Source organism: Pieris napi, chromosome 4 (assembly GCF_905475465.1).
Source record: "Pieris napi chromosome 4, ilPieNapi1.2, whole genome shotgun sequence".
NCBI classification, from domain to species: domain Eukaryota; kingdom Metazoa; phylum Arthropoda; class Insecta; order Lepidoptera; family Pieridae; genus Pieris; species Pieris napi.
This window is the reverse complement of record NC_062237.1, coordinates 446,835-466,624: the sequence shown is the minus strand read 5'-3', so window position 1 is coordinate 466,624 and position 19,790 is coordinate 446,835. Positions and strand designations below refer to the sequence as shown.

Below are 19,790 nucleotides of genomic sequence, written 5' to 3'. Positions count from 1 at the left end.
TAAAATATAATTACGTGGTAGTCAACACTTTAAATTACTGGATTAATTTCAATAAAAAATACTTTATAGACATACGCGCTGAAAGGTTATCGCAATATATTGTTATTACACTTTTAAAGCATTACGAGTAACATTAAAATAAAATTATGAATCCAGTAGCGATTATGCATAAACAATTTAAATTTTATTTTTATATATTACAATTTATTGTTAATTTTTAAATGTTAGTAGACGCTTTGGGGCAATTATTTCAGAAATAAATACTCGACTGTTTCTAGCAGTAGTTAGTATGTCATATGCATTGGAGATGTGGTGTTGGAGAAAGATGCTTCGAATACCATGGACCACTAAAAGAACTATGCAAATAATATTGGATCAACTCAGAGTTCGTACGAGACTCTCAACAACATGCTTTAGAACCATTCTTACTTACTTTGATCATATCGCCCACCTCGGACCAGATAACCTGGACAAGCTGGTTGTCGTCGGCAAGGTGGAAAGCAAAAGGCCCCTAGGGTAGATTGCTAACCCGCTGGAATGACCAAGTCACGATTCTCGAACAAAGTGGAGAGATAACACTAGCAGAGAAGCAGGAACCTTAACACGACCTTCAGCAATGAAGAATACGACTGAGAAGAGAGTGAGTAAGAGACTAAGCTAGGATTTAATCTTACGCATTAGATTTTTAGTAAATGTAGTTAGCACATAAAAAATCTTATTAAATTTCTTATTGTCTCCTAATAAACTATTAATGAATTGATAGTTTATTGTTTGATGTAATTAAAGAACATGACCGTTAGTTCATACGCAGCTTAAAGCTCATATCAAAGCTTCAAGATAACGCGACAGGTGTAGTACCAGACCACTCCTATAGGTCCGTTTTTATTGGTTATAAATTCTGACTGATATGGTCACCGGCCAGTTAGATCTTATGACTTTTTATTCTTTGTATAATATGTTAAAAAGTCGATTTACAAATTCGTATGGTGTTCGCTGTCTATGGATGCACAGTTTTTATCTTATTTTATGATATATTCTAACATGGCCATATATTATACAATTGAAATATAATCTATGTTCACTTTTGTAAAACTACTACGCAAATATCACCCCAATAGCTGCCCGAATTCCCTAAATTATTAGTCTCCGTTACGTCTATTTTTGAACCCTTTTAATGAACTTGACTAATCATACATTAGCTCACGAACTTTCCCTAAAACATTTACATAAAAATCATATTTAAATTTGGAAATCGCGACTCGATGAATTAGGAATTAACCTTTGAACACCAATTTTTCATGCTCGCACATAAAACAGTGGAGCGACGCAGTGTATCACGAACGCTAATCGGTAACATCTCGGCTGTCATCGGGCGAGCTCGGATCGAGTAAATCACGCAGTGGGGCGCCCGCGCCGCTTATCGCTCCGCTCATCGACCCGCTCTAAATTAGCCCGAACATGATCCGGTATGAGCGTACAGCGCGTAATTTGTCGTTTTTATGACATCCTTTTTTCGATATCGATACTTGGTACTTGTTTGTTATTGCATGTTCTGTTAGTTATGTTTGAGAATTGCGATATAAACTGGCGCTTGGTTGATGTCGGGAAGTATTCTTATCAGAAACATATCTGCTATATTGCGAGGGCTTGACGATAAATGCTTGTTTAAAAAGGGGTTACGAAGGTTTCCAAAGCAGCATTTGCAGTGTGCGACTCATAAACTGAATTAAACTAATGCATGGTCATTAGTTAATTTTCTCTCGCGCTGCAACCATTTTGGCCTCAGATTTCTGTATCTGTTTCATGATCTTTTGTCAATCTAATTTCTAAGACAAAATCTAAGACAAGCCGGTTTCCTCACGATGTTTTCCTTCACCGTTCGAGCGAATGTCAAATACGCGCATAGTAATAAAGTCCATTGGTGCATAGCTGGGGATCGAACCTACGACCTCAAGGATGAAAATCGCACGCTGAAGCCACTAAGCCAACATTGCTCCATGGGCTCCACTCGTGCGAATATTGCGTGCGCATTTTATTATTACTAGAATTTGTCTCTTATACACGAATTGCAGAATAAAACTTGGGCAAAACAAAACTGCTCGCTCCCATAAAAAATAATTCAAAGTGCACAGTTTTATTACAGTCATCTAATAACATGCACCGTCGTCCTCGAAATTAACAACATTTTTGATTGGAAAATGTAAGATCTCCGTCATGGCATATTAACGACGAATTGGGTTTCTATAGCACTCGAACGATAAAACCATTTCTCTTATTACCATTACACTACTTAGTCGTTTGTATTATTTCTTCGTGAACAGGTTAGATATTCATATTTAAATAGATGTTATTAGTTTAATTTAGGTTAAGGTTTTTTTAATATTTCTTCAGCCTTCTTATGTGGTTAAAAAACTAGTTACCTACCCTTTTTCTGTTTAAACTAGCTGTAGCCCGCGTTGATTAAAAAAAAGTTATTTAAAAAACGAGCATAGTCATCAAAGGCCGACACCCACTAAAATGGGTGTCCATGGGCAACGTTGAGTGTCATTTTTAGCTGTCACGTGGGGTTGTTTGCCCCTTTCCTATAAAAAAATCGCTCGTAGCACCTTATACATATCGATAAATGGATTTTGAAATTGATTTTTTCCTTGCAAACCCGTACTTCGTGTGTATGATATGAATAAAAAGTTATAACATTAGTAAATATTTTCAAATTGTTATTAAATTATGATTTTGCATTTTTGGCTTGCCAACCTAATACCATAACTATATTTTCAGATGAACCAAAAGTGCAAAGTTTGCGGTGAGCCGGCAGCCGGCTTCCACTTCGGAGCTTTTACGTGTGAAGGCTGTAAGGTTGGTATTTATTTTTATTTTCTTAAATGTATATATATACAGATATTTTTACATATTTACCTAACGGAATAAAACAGCGGTTCATATATGATACTTATTTCGATTCACGTTCGAAATTTCGCTCAAATTTAACCATTTACTTAAAACATCTGTTCATGTATGTAACTGAACGTCAAAATTTTCAAATAAACAACTCGAAATTTACATAGACTATTTAAAAATGTCATTATATTCCTGTAAAAGCAGTAAGTAGTCTAACTGTATTTTAAAAATGTGTAATTGTAATTGTGTAATTCCAATAATTTCATAAAAATTCAATTAAAGTACCTAATTAGTATCTCTAAATGGAAACTAATTAGAAAATGAGAATAGAAACTGCATTAGGAAATTGTATCGAGGACAATATTCATTAATTGCGTGACATTGTCTCCGTAAACTTCTTACATCACTTATTATACATACAATTTATAGATGTATTTTCGTCTATCCAATCCAATTGCAATCACCATATTTGTAGTTCTTTTCTTGTAGTATTGTTATAAAATATATACTGTTATTAATAATTATAGAATCGTCAGTTTTATATTAAAGTAACAATGCGTAATATAGTATATTTCATATTAAATATGTTTAATCTTATTAGATTAATTAGTTCATATTTCACGAATATATATAATTCAAGTACACCATTTAATTTAAGGTCAAACACCTTCAGACATTAAAAATTAATTAAGCATGATTTTAATTATAGCAAAAACTAATTTCAAGTGCACTGGATAAAGTTATTTAATCAGTAACGAAATAATAAATTTTCCATTTTAAATTTTCATAGAAAATACAAATGCATATTTATTCCACATAAATTGCACCAAAATTTATTAAACCACTGAAATTATTAGTGGTGTTTATAAATGCAGACCACACATTTATCAATGTTATTGCGATACAGTTCGATTCGATTTCCGATTGATAATTGTGTTAATCGTTCCTATTCCGATTTAGGATCTACTCGTCCTGTCATCCAATATTGGCACGCTAATCCCGACCTTACATGTTCAAGAAGTCATGCATCATATAAAATATTTGCTTGTACAACAGTGTCCGGGAGATATACGTCGATAAATATAACACGCAATATGTCCGTTATAGATTTTTTGTCGACCGTATTAAATAGATTTCTCGTTTACCAATGTATGAGGTAATATTACATATATATAACTTCTTTGAAGTACAAACTAAAACAACATAATATATATTAAATGGCCTCTTAGGTTGGCCTTGGCGGACCCCGAGGGCCCATCTTAAGGGCGTGTGGAGGGCTGAAATGTTTTTAGTGGGTAAGGTCTTAGCTACCACTCTGAATAGCAAAAGGCTTTGAGTCAGCGCAACAGTCCCCGCGACATCGCGGGCCTGCGCAAGCACATTTTCACCTTATTAAAAAAAAGATCTTTGGTGAAATAATTTTTGAAATCGGTCGGCTAGTTTCTGAGTTGATTCGCTACGAATACACAAAAATATTTCCTTTTTATAACATTAATCTAATAAGAATAGCGTTTAATAAAAGAGTTATGACAAATTGTATATTTTTTGCTAAATTCTATACTAACTGGTGATTACTATGCAAAACCTTAGGCTCTGTGGTAATAGGATGTATGGATGTAACAAGGTAACATCCTGTGAGACGTTTTCTGCGCTGTCGCAAACCTATTGTCGTTCTGTTCCACTTGATACAAATTGTTTTATTTTCGCAATGTGCACGTGGTTTACTGTCTACAATACTTATATTATATAAAGTACAGTTGTAATTAGTAAAAAGTGCGTGCGTAAAAAGTACACATGTCAGAATTGAAACTTTTTTGGCAAACTAATTTTTAACTCTTGTTCATATTTATACAAATCTAAAACTTTAGATTTCCTAGACTTAGAGGGAGGGACAAAAGGAAGATATGTAAATTTCATGAATTTAATTGTCATTAAAATATTAAGTGTCGAGAATTTTATACAATTTTTTTTTTTAAATTTATTTCTTCGACAACGTGTGTTTACGTGGCATCGTAATTTACTATTCGTCATTTAAGATATCAATAAATTATTTTGTATAAAATATAAAATACTAATATTTCATAAATTCTCTTTACGAAGTTTTAATTTTAAAAAGATAATTTCTATAAGGTAATTCACCCTTCTCACTATCTCTCGATCGCTCTCTCCCTCTTATCTATCTTCGTGATGTTTCGTAAAAATTTTACCCTCATGCGCCTAAAATAAGTTTCGCTTCAAAAACCAGCAAATGACCGTATTTATAAAGAAATGTGTTATTAGTCAAATAAAGATCCCGTCGAAAAGCCTTCAGGACTACTTTTGACCGTTTAATTTTTTAAAGATCAGTCAATATATATTTTTGTATCAACATCTTTATTAATAAACCTCACTATGGTATTAGATTAAAGCGGATTAGTTCAATTGCACAATAACATTGACTTTTGTAATCACTTTCGATAGTGATTTTACGGCAAATAGCTCCTTACTCAACTGGGATCAACAAGCATGACCAATGTTTCCGTGCCAACATATCATTTGCCCGCCATCCATCACATTCAGGTTATCTCGCAAAGGTTGAGATGTGACCTCTAGTATTGTTCTATTTTTTAAATTTGTTTCGTGCTTGGAGATGCTAACGTTTGTAAAACTTGTAATATACAAGTAGTAGATACTTAATTTTCTTAACTATAGAATTAGTGGTTTCTACTTGAAGCCTCCAATATGTAATATACAGTCGCTATAACACAAATACTCATTTTATTTATAAAGGTTTTGGCCAATAAATTCAGTTCAAAATTTTGACGTCTCAATCATGTATACTCAAACCTATCTATCCATTTATGCGCACGCGCCGAAGCGTGTACTAAGTGGCTATTAACACACAAACGCGCTACTGAGTATTGACGGACTCATTAAACTTTTTTCCATTATTATCACCGCTGTCAGCATTACCATAATTATTATTTAATCAATCAGATACAACTTTTCATAACATGTTCTATTTTAAATATCTAATAAGTATCACGGTTACTAGTGTTAAAATTAAATGTTAAATTAACAAAATGAAGTGACATAAGTCCAACTTTAGACCTTAAATCTATAATAAAAGCAACAAATAACGAAATTTTATTGAAAATTGCTAAGGCTCAAGATAATTACATTATTCATAAAAACAATCAATGAAATAATTGACCATAATAATAGTCATAGTATATTGACATATCAAATGATGTTAGTTTTGTTACTATACTCTTAGTCTCAATAGTTATTTCCGTTTCTTTGTGTTGCAGTAAGGACTATCAACTATTACCACCAGTTTGTATCGTTTATTAAAACTTGAAACAATAACGTACAAAATCATTTATAGCTCCACAGAGGAGGGACTTCGGTACTGCTCAAAATAGGTTCCATTTATCAAGTTTTGCACTAACAAGCGTTGCAAATCACGTCTAATCGTATCTAGATTGGATCCTAACGACCTAACCTTGCCCCAACCTCTGACAAATATCACAAACGTTTCGATTAATTGCTATCAAATTTTCTAGACATATAATAGTAACATCGATTAGGTACACTCTCTAATACAAAATTAATACTGCTTGAGTATTTTCATTATAAACGCAAATTCCTCGGAATAGTCTAGTCATCGTACTTCAGAATGTCCTGTGGGGACTGGCGTTTGTATAAACAACAGCTATGAAATGAAATAAAGTTTTAGTATGTATAATTTATTTAATAATTAAATACAGAATGCATCAGGTACTGCAACGATAAATAAATAGCTTTTTATACGGCATAATATTTACCAATGCGGATGAGCAAATTTGAACAGAACATATCACTTTTTCTATATACAACATATCATAATTAAATACTCCTCGAAATAATATTTAATCTTTCTAAATCGCCATCCGTGAAATGATTCAAAATATATTTTTATCATTACATGAGATAGATAGGTCTGGATGAAATATGGAGTACGTATAGTGAGAAATGTAGTTTTAGTAAATAAGATCCTAAAACACGTCTGAGCTTCTAATTACTCTTGCTTGCTTGGATTATTAGAAATAAACTAGACTAAGCGAGGATATTTAGTATTGTCGGAATCAATTCATGGCGTCACAGTTGAGACGAATCGATTTTCCATGAACGACATTGCGAAGCTTATTGTTTCTAGTTGACGGCCATCGCCAATCAAACACCGATCTACTTCTATTACAAATAGACGAAACGATTATATTTATTAGCTGTGGTCCTTTGATTTTTATTTCTTTATTTATTGAAGTTTACATTACTATATTAACAGTATACGTTGCAATCTTTTCAAAAATATATGACAATTTTGGTAAACATATAAAAAAATATATATACATTAAAATAAAAATACTAATAATTTGTGCTTATTGTTAAGCAAAAAGAAATCCAGGTAATAAATTCTGTATAGGTAATATGTCAAGTGTACTGTCGCTTTCCTTATACTAATTCCGGCAAAGATCCGCGTACCATCTTTGTAAAGTGATTTCCAGAATACCACGACTGTTCGTAGATAACAAGTACATTCCCATTGAGTTTTGTCATTCGCAATTTATATAATTCCAGTAGTAGTTAACCCACGAGTCAACATTGTCCCGCTCATTAAGTGCCTGCAAGGGCGGCAGTAAATCCGAACAAGATCGCATCGAAACGTTCACCGTCAGCGAATTATATACCGATTGAGAGCACATTCAAATTGCAGTAACGCACGCGACCAGAAAACGTCCAAGTGTCGTAACAGACCGTAATAAATCACGGCTACTAATTTGTTTTTAAAGTCCGCGATTATCTGTGCGCGAGCGCATTGTGCGGGCCCTGGCGCCGCTATTGTGCAGCTCGCTCCTCGGTAGTCAAAAGGCACCGCCACCTCCGTAATTTGTCACTCGCATTAGTTTTCAAAGAAAACAAAAGTTCTACCTTTAATGGCTTCGCGACTGAATTAATCGGTTTGTTACTGTACTTAATTGGCTTAAATGCATCATTGTGTAGGATCGAATCGTGTCAGTGACCCGTCTAATAGCTGATTATGCAAAAAAGGGCCTAAGCCTGCCTCGTTAATGTACGTAACGTACAGTACCGTAACGTGTCTACATGTCCAAAATAAGACGTGATTTTTTTAAATCATATCTTTAACAATTGATTATACAATGTAATTAGAGTTAAGCCAAAATTTGACAGTATACAATAGTGAACTGTGAATCTATTTGAAAAAAAGAAAGATCCATTTCGAACAGGGTCAAGCCATAATGAGATCGGCCGATGACTTAATGATCGTCATTGTTTAGCTTATGAAACTGTCACCAGCTCATGGTTGGCACACCGATTGACTTATTGGAGCATAGCTACCATTCTCATGCAGATCACGAAACGCACAATACGATTTGTTACTTTGTTCACCCTTACGTGTTTGTGCCTTGTACCGGTACAGTTGTTGTATCACCTATTAACTTATGTTTATTTAACATTTACGACGACTTAAAATTAGCTTAATTTTTTGTAATCTTCAGCCTTATTTTGATATAAATCCATTTGTACCTGATCATTTTAAATATGATGTCACGATTCCAAAGTAACACAAAAAGTGTTTGAGTAATGAAGGCAAAAAATCAAGTCGAAAGAGAACACAAAATATTATCTTAACCAAATAGGAAAAATCGAAACCGGATCTGCATATCGATACATCGATTCAGATTAACCAAATAATCGATTGTATAGTAATGTCAGCCGTAATCAAAACACAAAATGCACAGGTCACTGCTTCTGGATACAAACGCACGGTGACTCGTGCGCATTCATCTACCATTTCAAAACCAATCTTAAAAGAGCTGTGTTTCGATACGAAGATATTTCTACTCGAGTTTATTTTAATCGAACAACGAATTATAGACTTTTTATAAGGAAGATAGAGTCGTGATTGATTGAGCTTATGCTGAAAGTTTAATCCAAAAGTTAATGTTCGATGTTATACACACATAATGGCTGAGATGAACCAAGTGGGAATACGAAAATAATTCATCAATCTGATTGATATAGATTGCGTCACATATTGCTCTTTGACTTTTTAAAACTAGTAAACCAGTAGCAACCATACGTTTTCGTTTTTTATCTACACAAAGGTAAAAGTTTATCTGGATCTACCGATCTAATTTTGAAAATCTTTTACCATTAAGTGACATTGTAGTTTTTAGTAGGATTTGCAAAGTTGCAGACAAAACGGGCGAACGAAAACGTTTCTTACGAACGCAGACTTAACGACGAGAGAAATATGATTGAATTTTAGAGAAAATTTTAAGAGTTTGATGATGCTTACAAAAGAGTCAGAGACAGCGTATTAGAGATAGGTATACTATACATATTAGACAATAGACTCTCACTTCCTGGGCACTTCGTAGGCTTTACGGAGCGATCTCACTGCTCCCAGGATTTCTTCTCGTTGTTGAAAAACAACTCCAGGATTACATGGGTATTCCTTCGACAAAAAGATATTTAGGGGACAGTGGCCCATAATTGTCCTTTGAATCCAGATTATATAAGTGCATAAATACCTTATGAGATATAAGTAGTAATGAGGTAGAATTATACGATAAAATTTTGTTGAAAGAGGGTAAAACATACTTCGTTTAGAGCGCAATTAATTCATCAATATGTCCCGAGCGCCGCCTAATGTACAGACAAAGACAGATTTGTTATTCGCTAGATTTATGCGAACATGCGATTGTGATTCCAAGGTGGACGCGTTATGGGTGTCATCTTGCGGAAACACGCGAAATGATTTACGTTCATGCAAATCTATTCCATATTCAATTTACACGTTCTGCTTTAAGTTTTTTATCCAAAACTTTATTGTTATAAGACCTCAATATATAACATATAAATATGATATATTGTATTGTTTTTTAACTCCAATGTTATTTTTTAAAACAAATCCCGAAGCTCCATTTGGGAATTAAATATAAAAAAGGATATGTATTAGAAATTAAAAAAAAAATAAAAAAAATAATCAGTGGTGCAACCTTTTTAGGTCTGGGCCTCAGATGTCTGTTTCATGATCATTTGTCAATCTAATAGGCTCAGCCTCCTGGGCCTGACACACGCCGTTGACTTTTTGGGTCTAAGGCAAGCTAATTTCCTCACGATGTTTTTCTTCACCGCCTTAATTTCTGTCCTTTTTTATCCTAGGTTCTATTGCGTAACAAATAACTAAGGTATATTAAACATACACAAACGTAGGGCCCATATAAAAGTGGTAGCAACAACAAGACTTTTGCCAAATATTATTATTAGATCACGATTGAAAATTCATCCATTACAAATGTTCAATTGTCCGTTGCCAAAATGTTAGTTCAAGACGCGCATACAAATCAATGCATTTGCACTCGTCGCGTCATAGATATGGAATGTGCGAACAATACAGCTGAATCGAGACTCGAATCCTTAACCACAGATTAGATCAAGTCCCGAGATATTATTGAAGGTGACACGAGAGTATCGGCCGCTAGAGGGCGTCCGCCTTGTCAATCAACGATTGTTTACTCGATACGGGAGCTTTGACTATAGGCATAATATGTCGCCGCTCACAAACGCACTACGGTCGTTTTAATCAGTCTGAAATCGACACGATAGTTAAAAATAACTATTCCGAGAGCATGTTATTTCAGATACAAAAATAATAATTCTGAATAAGAATCTAAACTTTTAAAGGTTTCGGAATCAATATGAAATAACCGATTTTTTATATGTAACAGTGGCAAACGGGCACAAAGCTCACCTGATGTTAAGTGAAACCGCGGCCCATACACACATCACCAGAGGGTCTAGATGGGGCTATTCTGCCTCCTATCTTACGTATATTTATCTAAATAAAAGAGAGAAAGCGAAGAGCACTTAGTAATATTAATAATACTACCGTAGGTTTATGTTTTCGTAACTTGCTTTAACTTTTCCTGTATGTGATTAAGACGGTAATAAATTACCATCAATGCGAGAAACATTTATTAGTTTTTAATCCCATGTACATGTTAGCTCGGATTGATATAGAAAAAATACATATTTATGCGGGTACGTCACGTTACAAATGTAGCAGAATTTTATTACATGTGTGCTCAATCACTGAGGCATAGGGTTGTCAACTTATATAAAAAAATTGTAGAAACATCGCAAATATGAGTGACAACGTATAGGTAATTAATAGCATCAGACAGTACTACCTAGAAGTAATCAAATGTGCCATTGGTGACATTCTGGGTCAGACAAATTGTTTATCAGATTCTTGGACGTTAAAAAAGACACTAAAAGCTATAGCGTAATTTCACCTACTTTGACTAAATCATACACAACCATACATTTAATTCGAGTTGGAACAAACCAAAAAATAACACTGCCTAAGGGGAAATTAAAGCGATTTATATCACTTATGACAACCCTACGACCGGTCGGTGAAGCCTATAAACGAGCATAAACGCTGATTGTCAACTAGATATTATAATTAATAGACTGGACTGAAGAGGATGCGACGTCGTGTGCAACTTATTCATAGCATTACAAATGTACACTCATGTACATAAGCCGATAAATTATTATTTACTTTATCATGTAAATTAGGTAAATCTATGAATTACTGCTACCTCCGTTCCTCATGTGAAAAGCATTCAAAGCTAAATTATAAAGACAAACCTTAGTAATAATAAGCCTTTATTCATCCCCATCTTATTGACATACATTTAACAAAAATAATAAATTAAAAATTGACTGCGACCTCCTACGACCTTGTCCATCCAATTTTATTTTGCGCTATCGTCATCAAACTTTTTCCAGCTACTATTTATCCGTCCTGGTGCTTTGGTCCGTTTGGACAAGTCCATTCTCCAAGCTTTTTAATAAGCTTCATTATTTAACTGAATTTTGTTAACTTATGGTTCATATTTACAAGGTCTTTAGTTATTAGCCTGTATTTAGTTAATTTTTTGCAATTGTTTGTGTTTTGTTTCGTGTATTTTTTATTAATATTTCCCTTTACAACTGCTTCTTAACCAGACTAATTGGTTATAAGCACTAATTTCAAGACTATTGGTTGACTAAATTATCGTCCTATTGTATTTTCTCGCCGATATTACAGTATAAGTATGTGCATAACTAGTGTCTTGAGCAACAACGCGCGTCGCGGCTACCTCGGCCACCTGACCCGACACCTTTAACCCAAGATGCACCACGTTTTGAAATACCTATCTCAACTATAAATAAAACTGTTTTATACTGTCCACATTTACTTGCAACGAAGAATCATCCATCTTTTGATATCCATTTACTTGTTATCAAACTAATAATAACTATTTATTCACATTTAATTAATCAATGTATACAATCTTTTAAAAACTATTTTAAAAGAGTAAGTATGGAGCTTCTTGTTAGATCTATGGAGCTCATTCTTCTCCATATGAAACTACCTTCAAAGGGCAACTAGTCATTTTTCTTTTAAATATTTTTAACTTGTAATTTTGACTTTCAAAAGTACCTTTTTAAACAATTGATATAAATGATTTGACTTTGACTTTTTATCACTTTAGTTCCTGTCAAAATTGTACAAAACTTGTCTGGAATATATTTTATTTCTTTATTAAGATTCAATTCATCATATACGTATATAATGCTATATATATATGATATATTTTCCAAAATACATGACAATTCTGGTAAATAACTAACATTTAGTTACAATAAAATAAAAATACAATAAAATATTTCAATTTTAGATTTGAATAGATTTTTTTACTCTTTAATATTGTTATAAAAAGCAATTGAGATATTTTCAGTTTATTGAGGTTATATAGTGTTTATTTATGACATGACTTATACACAACATCTAAACATTGAACCTTGATCGATATCTTGTCTACGTCTTGACTTGACTTTAAAGTGCTATATCGTCCAAGTGGGGCTGAGAGCATCCAGGAAAACCAGCCTGATTGATCAGCTCTCTTAATTTCACTTCACGTCATATCAGCTTCCTTCTAAACAATATCTAATTGCTAAAAGTAATAACAACATACAATTAAACTTTTATGCGGAATATTAAAACGCATTTGTGTAAACGCACAAAGGTTATACTCGTATAGGGCATTTAATTTATCGTATAAATGGTCGTAAAAAGAGAAATTTAATATATTACTTGCCATTAGTAGGGAAAACATGTCTAGTAGCACTAAACTGTCCTTTTACTATGGCACGATAAAATTCTTAACCCCATTAAAATATTTTTAATGGCATCCCTTTTATACACATGCTTTATCATGAAGAATTATGCCAAGCATAAACAACAGAGCAGACATAGTTACATGAGTAAAATTATATTTCGTATACCTCACTCCATAGTCTGTTGACTCAGTCTGTACTCCACAATCTATTCTCAGACTCTATATTATTAATAAAAGGTATTTTGTGCCTACGAATCAAATAACTACAACACTAATCGAACTCAGAGTTATACAAATGTAACAAATTATTAATCATTTAGTCTTATTTTAACCGTTTGGATGTGTATTCATACTTTAATAGCTTGAAGATTCGTTGACTTCTAAAAGCAACATATCTTGTTAGTATGACACAATCTATATATGACATAGTTAAGAACTAGTTAAATACAAGGATAATTATTTTAATGAGCGGTAAAACCATATCACAATATTGATAATCACAATACAGTATCAACTCTATTTTAATAAAAATAGATATGTACTCTAGGAAAATAGTTTTACTTCATTTCACATTCGTTTCCATATGTTGGTCTACTTTGTTCGCGTTTAATTAGTATATAATCAGTAAACATGATGTCTATGTCAAAGGAAATTTGATTTAGGTCGCTTATGTGTGACGTTTAAAGGTTATTTTTAAAACATGATTGTACGATTTAGCCTAACTTACGACTAATAAGTGATCTAGGTCTAACCTATTTTACTACTAAGAATATTTCACAAAGAAAGTGTCTATTACTTTCTCTTTTTTCACTTAGCACTTAAGACTAACGTACACTAACAATAATGCACTAATTCAAATGGTTTTATCATATCACTAGGCCCGTGTCAAGAAGTTGACATTACACAAGTAAAATTAGAATTATCTTCGTGATTGATTCGATTTAAGAATTTTCTATGAAGGTATATAAAAATACGAAGCAATAATACAAATATAACATATTCCGACCCTCGCTAGTCATTAGGGCATAAACAACAATGTATGCTCCATAAAGCGGAGTAAATTCCGCAACACCATTAGTATATCGTAAAGTATCGTATAAAACCTTACGCCACGGGTTTATGACCATCTACCTACCGCAGTGATCTAATCAATAAGTATTTAAATCCACGTTACTCATGCCTGTTGAATCGGCACTGTGTTCATCAATAATTTGGGGTATTGGAGCAAAGATTTGTTTTCAATCGCGTCTTTCATATCTAGATATATCTCCTGAACCCTCCAATAGGCAACATCTCTCTTTACATCAAGTAAAAAAAGTTTCTTTCAATAAATATTGAAAAAAAATCTTTTTAACGGTTTGTTGATTTATAATAATTATATAACTTCTCAATTTAATATATACTATGTTATTAGGTCAAAGTCAATTAAAAACCTTCTTTTTTTCGTTCAATTATAATTATTATTCATATTACGAGTAATGATTACTAGTAATTATTTATTATATAATTTTACATTTAACTTTTAATTTATATCCGTGATATTTAAATAAGCCAGTGACGCTACAACTCCTGGGCTTAGTTTTATATCTGTATTCGACTCTTTCGGCCTAAGGTATGCCAGATCCCTCACGAGATCTTTTGAAGCAAGTGACAATGAAGATAATAGATAAAGATAACTAAGACGTCGTCTGCTAAATATTTCAACTTATCACGAGCTTTTATTTATTTTATTTTTATAATAAGAAACTAGCTATCTTCGCAAACACGCTGTTTATAACTTCGTAAAGAAAAAGACTACAAAATTCAATTGATATTGAAAAATGAACCCGTAAAGATTACCTTAGCCGTAATATGTGACACAATTGCCCATAATTTTTATTGTTACATTGGTAACAACACATTACTAATGGAAAATAATCATAAAAGCAACATAAAATGAACAACGATGACCGCATTATATTTGAAGCGTTCAGGGGTTTTCCAATCGCCGTAAAGATTTCCCCATTCAGAATCTAAGTTAAACAATAGTTTTACATAATAAATTAAGCGAAAACTCAAGGTCGAAAAACGAAACCGTTTATAAGCGAGCGTAACCGACTGGAACAGAAGTCGTGGTTGATGTCTGGCGGATGTGACGTACGCGCCGTAAAGTGGATAAAGCTGAGTTTTCACTCTCGGACTCACGTCGCGCCCAGCCGAGCGCGTAAACGAAGCCTAACTCGTAATTATAATAATTAAACACTTATCTATTCATGATGTTAATATGAATAGAATCTATTAGAACGTCATGTGCTAAATCAAAATGAAAAAGATTAATAACATTGTATTGACATTTAAGTCGGCGATAAATACCTATTTTAGTAGCTACTGTAAAAAAATTTATACTTTGTGAACTATGCTAATTATATCCTTTATTTTTCGAATTAAGTCATATATATGTATTAGCTCAATAAATTAACGTTTAATTTCTCTTTTTCCAGTCTTTCTTCGGACGGTCGTACAACAACCTGAACTCCATCACTGAATGCAAGAATAACGGGGAATGTGTCATCAACAAGAAGAACCGGACTGCGTGCAAAGCGTGCCGCCTGCGCAAGTGCCTGATGGTCGGCATGTCCAAGTCTGGCTCTCGATATGGCCGGAGGTCCAACTGGTTCAAGATTCATTGTCTCTTACAAGAGCAACAGCAAGCTGCGCAGACGCATTCTCCTCCTCGAGTGCCACCCTCTCCGCACCATATGGCTTCACCTTTTCCCCCTCATCTCTTCCCAGGTAAGACGAGACCGAGAACAAAAGAAGAACTTGCTCTCCTTGGCTTAGATGACTATAAGCCTAACTCTGGTTCCCCGGATTCACATCGCAGCGATTTATCTCCTAAACTCGATGAGAAGTCTCGTATTACCCATGCCCGCCCTCAAGACAGACCACTCACTCCACCGAGGGATTTTGTTCCCCACCCACTAGCCAATATGTCCTTGCCCCATTTCCCCCACTCACCTTTCCTTCCTCCACCACCCTTTAGCCCGTTTGCGCACAACCACCCCCTTTTATTTCCTCCGGGCTTTCACCCAATATATTCCAGACATTTGCTGGATCATGCCGCGCTAAGACAAGCGGAAAACAACAATGATGTGAGAATCGATGATCACAATACAGAGTCCTCTAAACGATTCTTTTTAGATGAGATTTTAAAACAGCAGCGCTCTGTGCCGACTCCGCAAGAGGATATCTCTGAAGCAGAATTTGTTCCCACACCACCAGCAGAAAGGCGAACTTCTGAATCACCTCTACAAGAGAATCCGATGGACTTGTCAGTGAAATCTGATGGGAGGTCTAGTTCGGCTCGACGGCGGTCCGACGATAGCGAAATAATAACGCCAGACCAAGACGACCCCGAGTCGGGCAGCGACCGGGCCTCGGCCAGCGAGGAAGAAGACATGTCATATTCGCAGATTAAGAGAATCAAACTCCACCCCCTGGATTTAACGACCAAAGTTTGACGGCGACGTCAGTGCTCCAGGCCAGTATCGGATTGTGATTAATATAAGTAGGATCTTTGAGAGAATTGTTATCAAATAAAGAGTCTATCCAAATACGTAATGTAAGTAGTTTAGTAAATTGGTTTTAGACCCGGGCGATGGATGTACAAATTCAATGTAAATAATAAATTATTGTAGTGTTTAGTTTTAGTTAGTCGGTTTGAGAATGAGCCGGGTGCGACATTCCATAGGAATTAGTATTCGAATGTAATTTATTCCATTTAGTAGAATTGATTGTGTTTTTTACCAGTGTTAATCGGGTGCATTGTATCTTCTGTTAATATTTAAGTAATAATTAAAGTACAGATTAAATATTAAAGTATTCTGCTATTATACAATTGAATTATTTACGGCCTTTTTTATATATTGGTTATATTTTAAAGGAAAATGTTGTGTTATTTGAAATTTCGATAATAAAGATACTGCCTTCTGTGTTCGATATAAAATTAACATCTGTGCATTTCAATTGTATATAAAATTAATGTAATATGTGTTCAGGGAAAATTTTAAATTTTATTTGGCGGAAATATCAACTTTTCAAGTATATATGACAGTTAAATACTAGTGTTATATGATGTAAATTATAAAACATTCCTATTGCTCAAAGCTTTGTATTCATTATGTACTCATTGTGATTGTGTCACAGATACTCATTTGTAATTTTCGGATGGTTGTATATAATATAGTTAGTGAAAGCATTCCACGAAACGTACAAATAAAATGTTCTTGCACTCGAGGTATTTTCTTATTTTATCCCCCTTTAACTTTAATAAAATAATAATATAAGGAATTATAATCTAAAGTAAAACTCGGAATCATTGATAGTTTATTTGTTTAAACAGTTTTATAAATATTACTTGATACTAAAAGAAATTATATTAAACAGCTATCTACGCTGTAGCTCGGTGGTTGCTTAATATCATATGTTTGAAGAACTTTACTTCCCGGCGAAACAACAATGGCTTCACATTGAGCACACCTCGCTAATAATAATGAATAATCAGTGGCGCTACAACCTTTTTAGGTCTGGGCCTCAGATCTCTGTATCTATTTCATGATCATTTGTTAGTCTAATAAGCAAGTAGGAGATCAGCCTCATATACTCAGGTACACACTCTCAACTTTTGGGGTTTAAGGCAAGCTAGTTTTCTCATGATGTTTTCCTTCACCTAATGTTAAATGAGCACATAGAAATAAATTCCATTAGTGTACAGACGGGGATCGAACCTACGAACTCAGGGATGAGAGTTGCACGCTGCAGCCACTAGGTCAACAGGGCCTAGAGACCTAATCAACCTGCGTTAATGAACTTATATAAAATCATGAATTAGCTATCTTAAACACTGTATAAATAAACACAAAGTGTTGGGAACAACTGGTTTGCCTTAAATTGGGATATACAAAACAAATAATTTATTAATTACACACCTGAACCTCGAGGCAAAGTTATAACTCTAATTAAGTTGTTGCATTCATATAGAACTTAAGATGGTAAATCAAGTTCCACTTCCACGCTTTAATTTCTGAACTGATTACTATGAATGACCAGGAGTAATATTAGTCTATACCAATAAAGATTTGTATTTTTGAAAAGAATAACACGAAAACCACTGGAACGATTTCTAAAACTTTTTCACGCTTGCTAGCTTCGCTTGTTAGCGATAAGGCCGCCCTTTGCATTCCTTATAATTTGTATGTTTTTTATTATTGTAACGAAGTATAAATAAATTAATTAAAATACTAAACATTTGTTTATTATTTCTCCAATTAAGACAGAGCAGAAAAATACGCCATTCGATCTTTTTAAAATAAATTTAGCTAACGGCTCACAAACGAAGAAATAGGCCTCAGTTGTGGTACATTACAAGGCACAATTCAGAAAACACATTCCTTATTTATTTCCTTTAATCGAACTCTGGACCTATGCGCTTGTTTAGGCCGATCAAACAGGCGACAGTTATGCAGAAATACGCCTACTTTAACTCACCAGCCAATTGTAGTGTGGAATTTAGCACCACGAAGACGCGAGCCAATAAGTATGAAAACGATAAAACAGTTATCAGATAGTACCAAATTAACACGTGTTAATAATTATCTCACATCCCGTTTTCACACCTCACCAAACTGGTAAAACACAGCATTAATGAAATCATTAAATACAAAACGTTTATTTTTTCTATAAACCCGCTCTATCTAATTGAGCTGGGTTTTGAGAGTTACGACAAACTAATCGACAAGAGATGAAAAAATACCAAAAATCATGTCGAGTGAAAAAGTTTTGTTCGTTTCAAACGTAAGTAGAATCATATGGAATCGTGAATTGGTATTGTCGCTTTCAGGGAGCCTTTAATTAGTGCTTTAGTGCTCGGTGACAGGACAGAGAGTAGTTAATTAGAAGTTTATGGAGCTTTTCATATTAAGTCGAGGCAGAATGCGAAATTCCACGCGTATTACCTCGACGTTCGTCGTTCCACAACTGAGCGTTTTTTAGGGCAGCTTAGACCGCGCACCACCATTATGTCCAGCGGCTGACTCTATTTTCCGTATGTAGAAAATACTGAACCAATTTTTAAAAGGCTGGCGACTCGCGAGCCCTCTGACATTGCGAGTGTCCATGGCGGATCTGATCTTAAGTTATTATTCTGCCCGTTTGCCCCCTATGCTATAAAAAAAAGGTTCTCCTAATTATATTCTTTATAACCATGATACCATGACGATTCATGCAAAATAGTGGCGGAGAGTTTATTGCCAGTTCTTCTCGTCCATTCTACGCCATTGTAAAATTAGAAGGATTTAATATGTATTTCATTATTGACGTTCATAAGTGTACATTGTGTTACCTAAATGAATTGGCAAATATCATGTTTTTTATATAAATAAAGTTGAGTATTTGGTAGCAGGATGGTACATGCAAGCGACAATCATAGTAGCTGACCATTCTGGCATAGTTGAATTATCTAAGAAAAAAACATATGAAAGCGCGAAGTCTACGCTCGACACAGAACACACTATTTCTGTACAAATTTGAACAGGTGTACTTCACACACACCTAGAAAAGCGCGTCTGTAAGTTTTCCGGTTAATCGCCAAGACATAAATTACTGAAGTAATGAGAGAACCAACAGAATAGA

General features: G+C 34.1%; 1 protein-coding gene across 1 annotated transcript in view; it reads left to right on the top strand.

Annotated features, from left to right (window-relative positions):
- Positions 1-17,396, top strand: part of LOC125049104 (knirps-related protein-like) — a 63,406-nt gene extending 46,010 nt beyond the window's left edge. The window contains exons 2-3 of the mRNA XM_047648204.1: positions 2,779-2,856; positions 15,602-17,396. Coding sequence (XP_047504160.1) covers positions 2,779-2,856; positions 15,602-16,621 — 1,098 coding nt within the window. The 3' untranslated portion in view covers positions 16,622-17,396. The remainder of the gene's footprint in view (positions 1-2,778; positions 2,857-15,601) is intronic.
- The last annotated feature ends 2,394 nt before the right edge of the window (positions 17,397-19,790 follow it).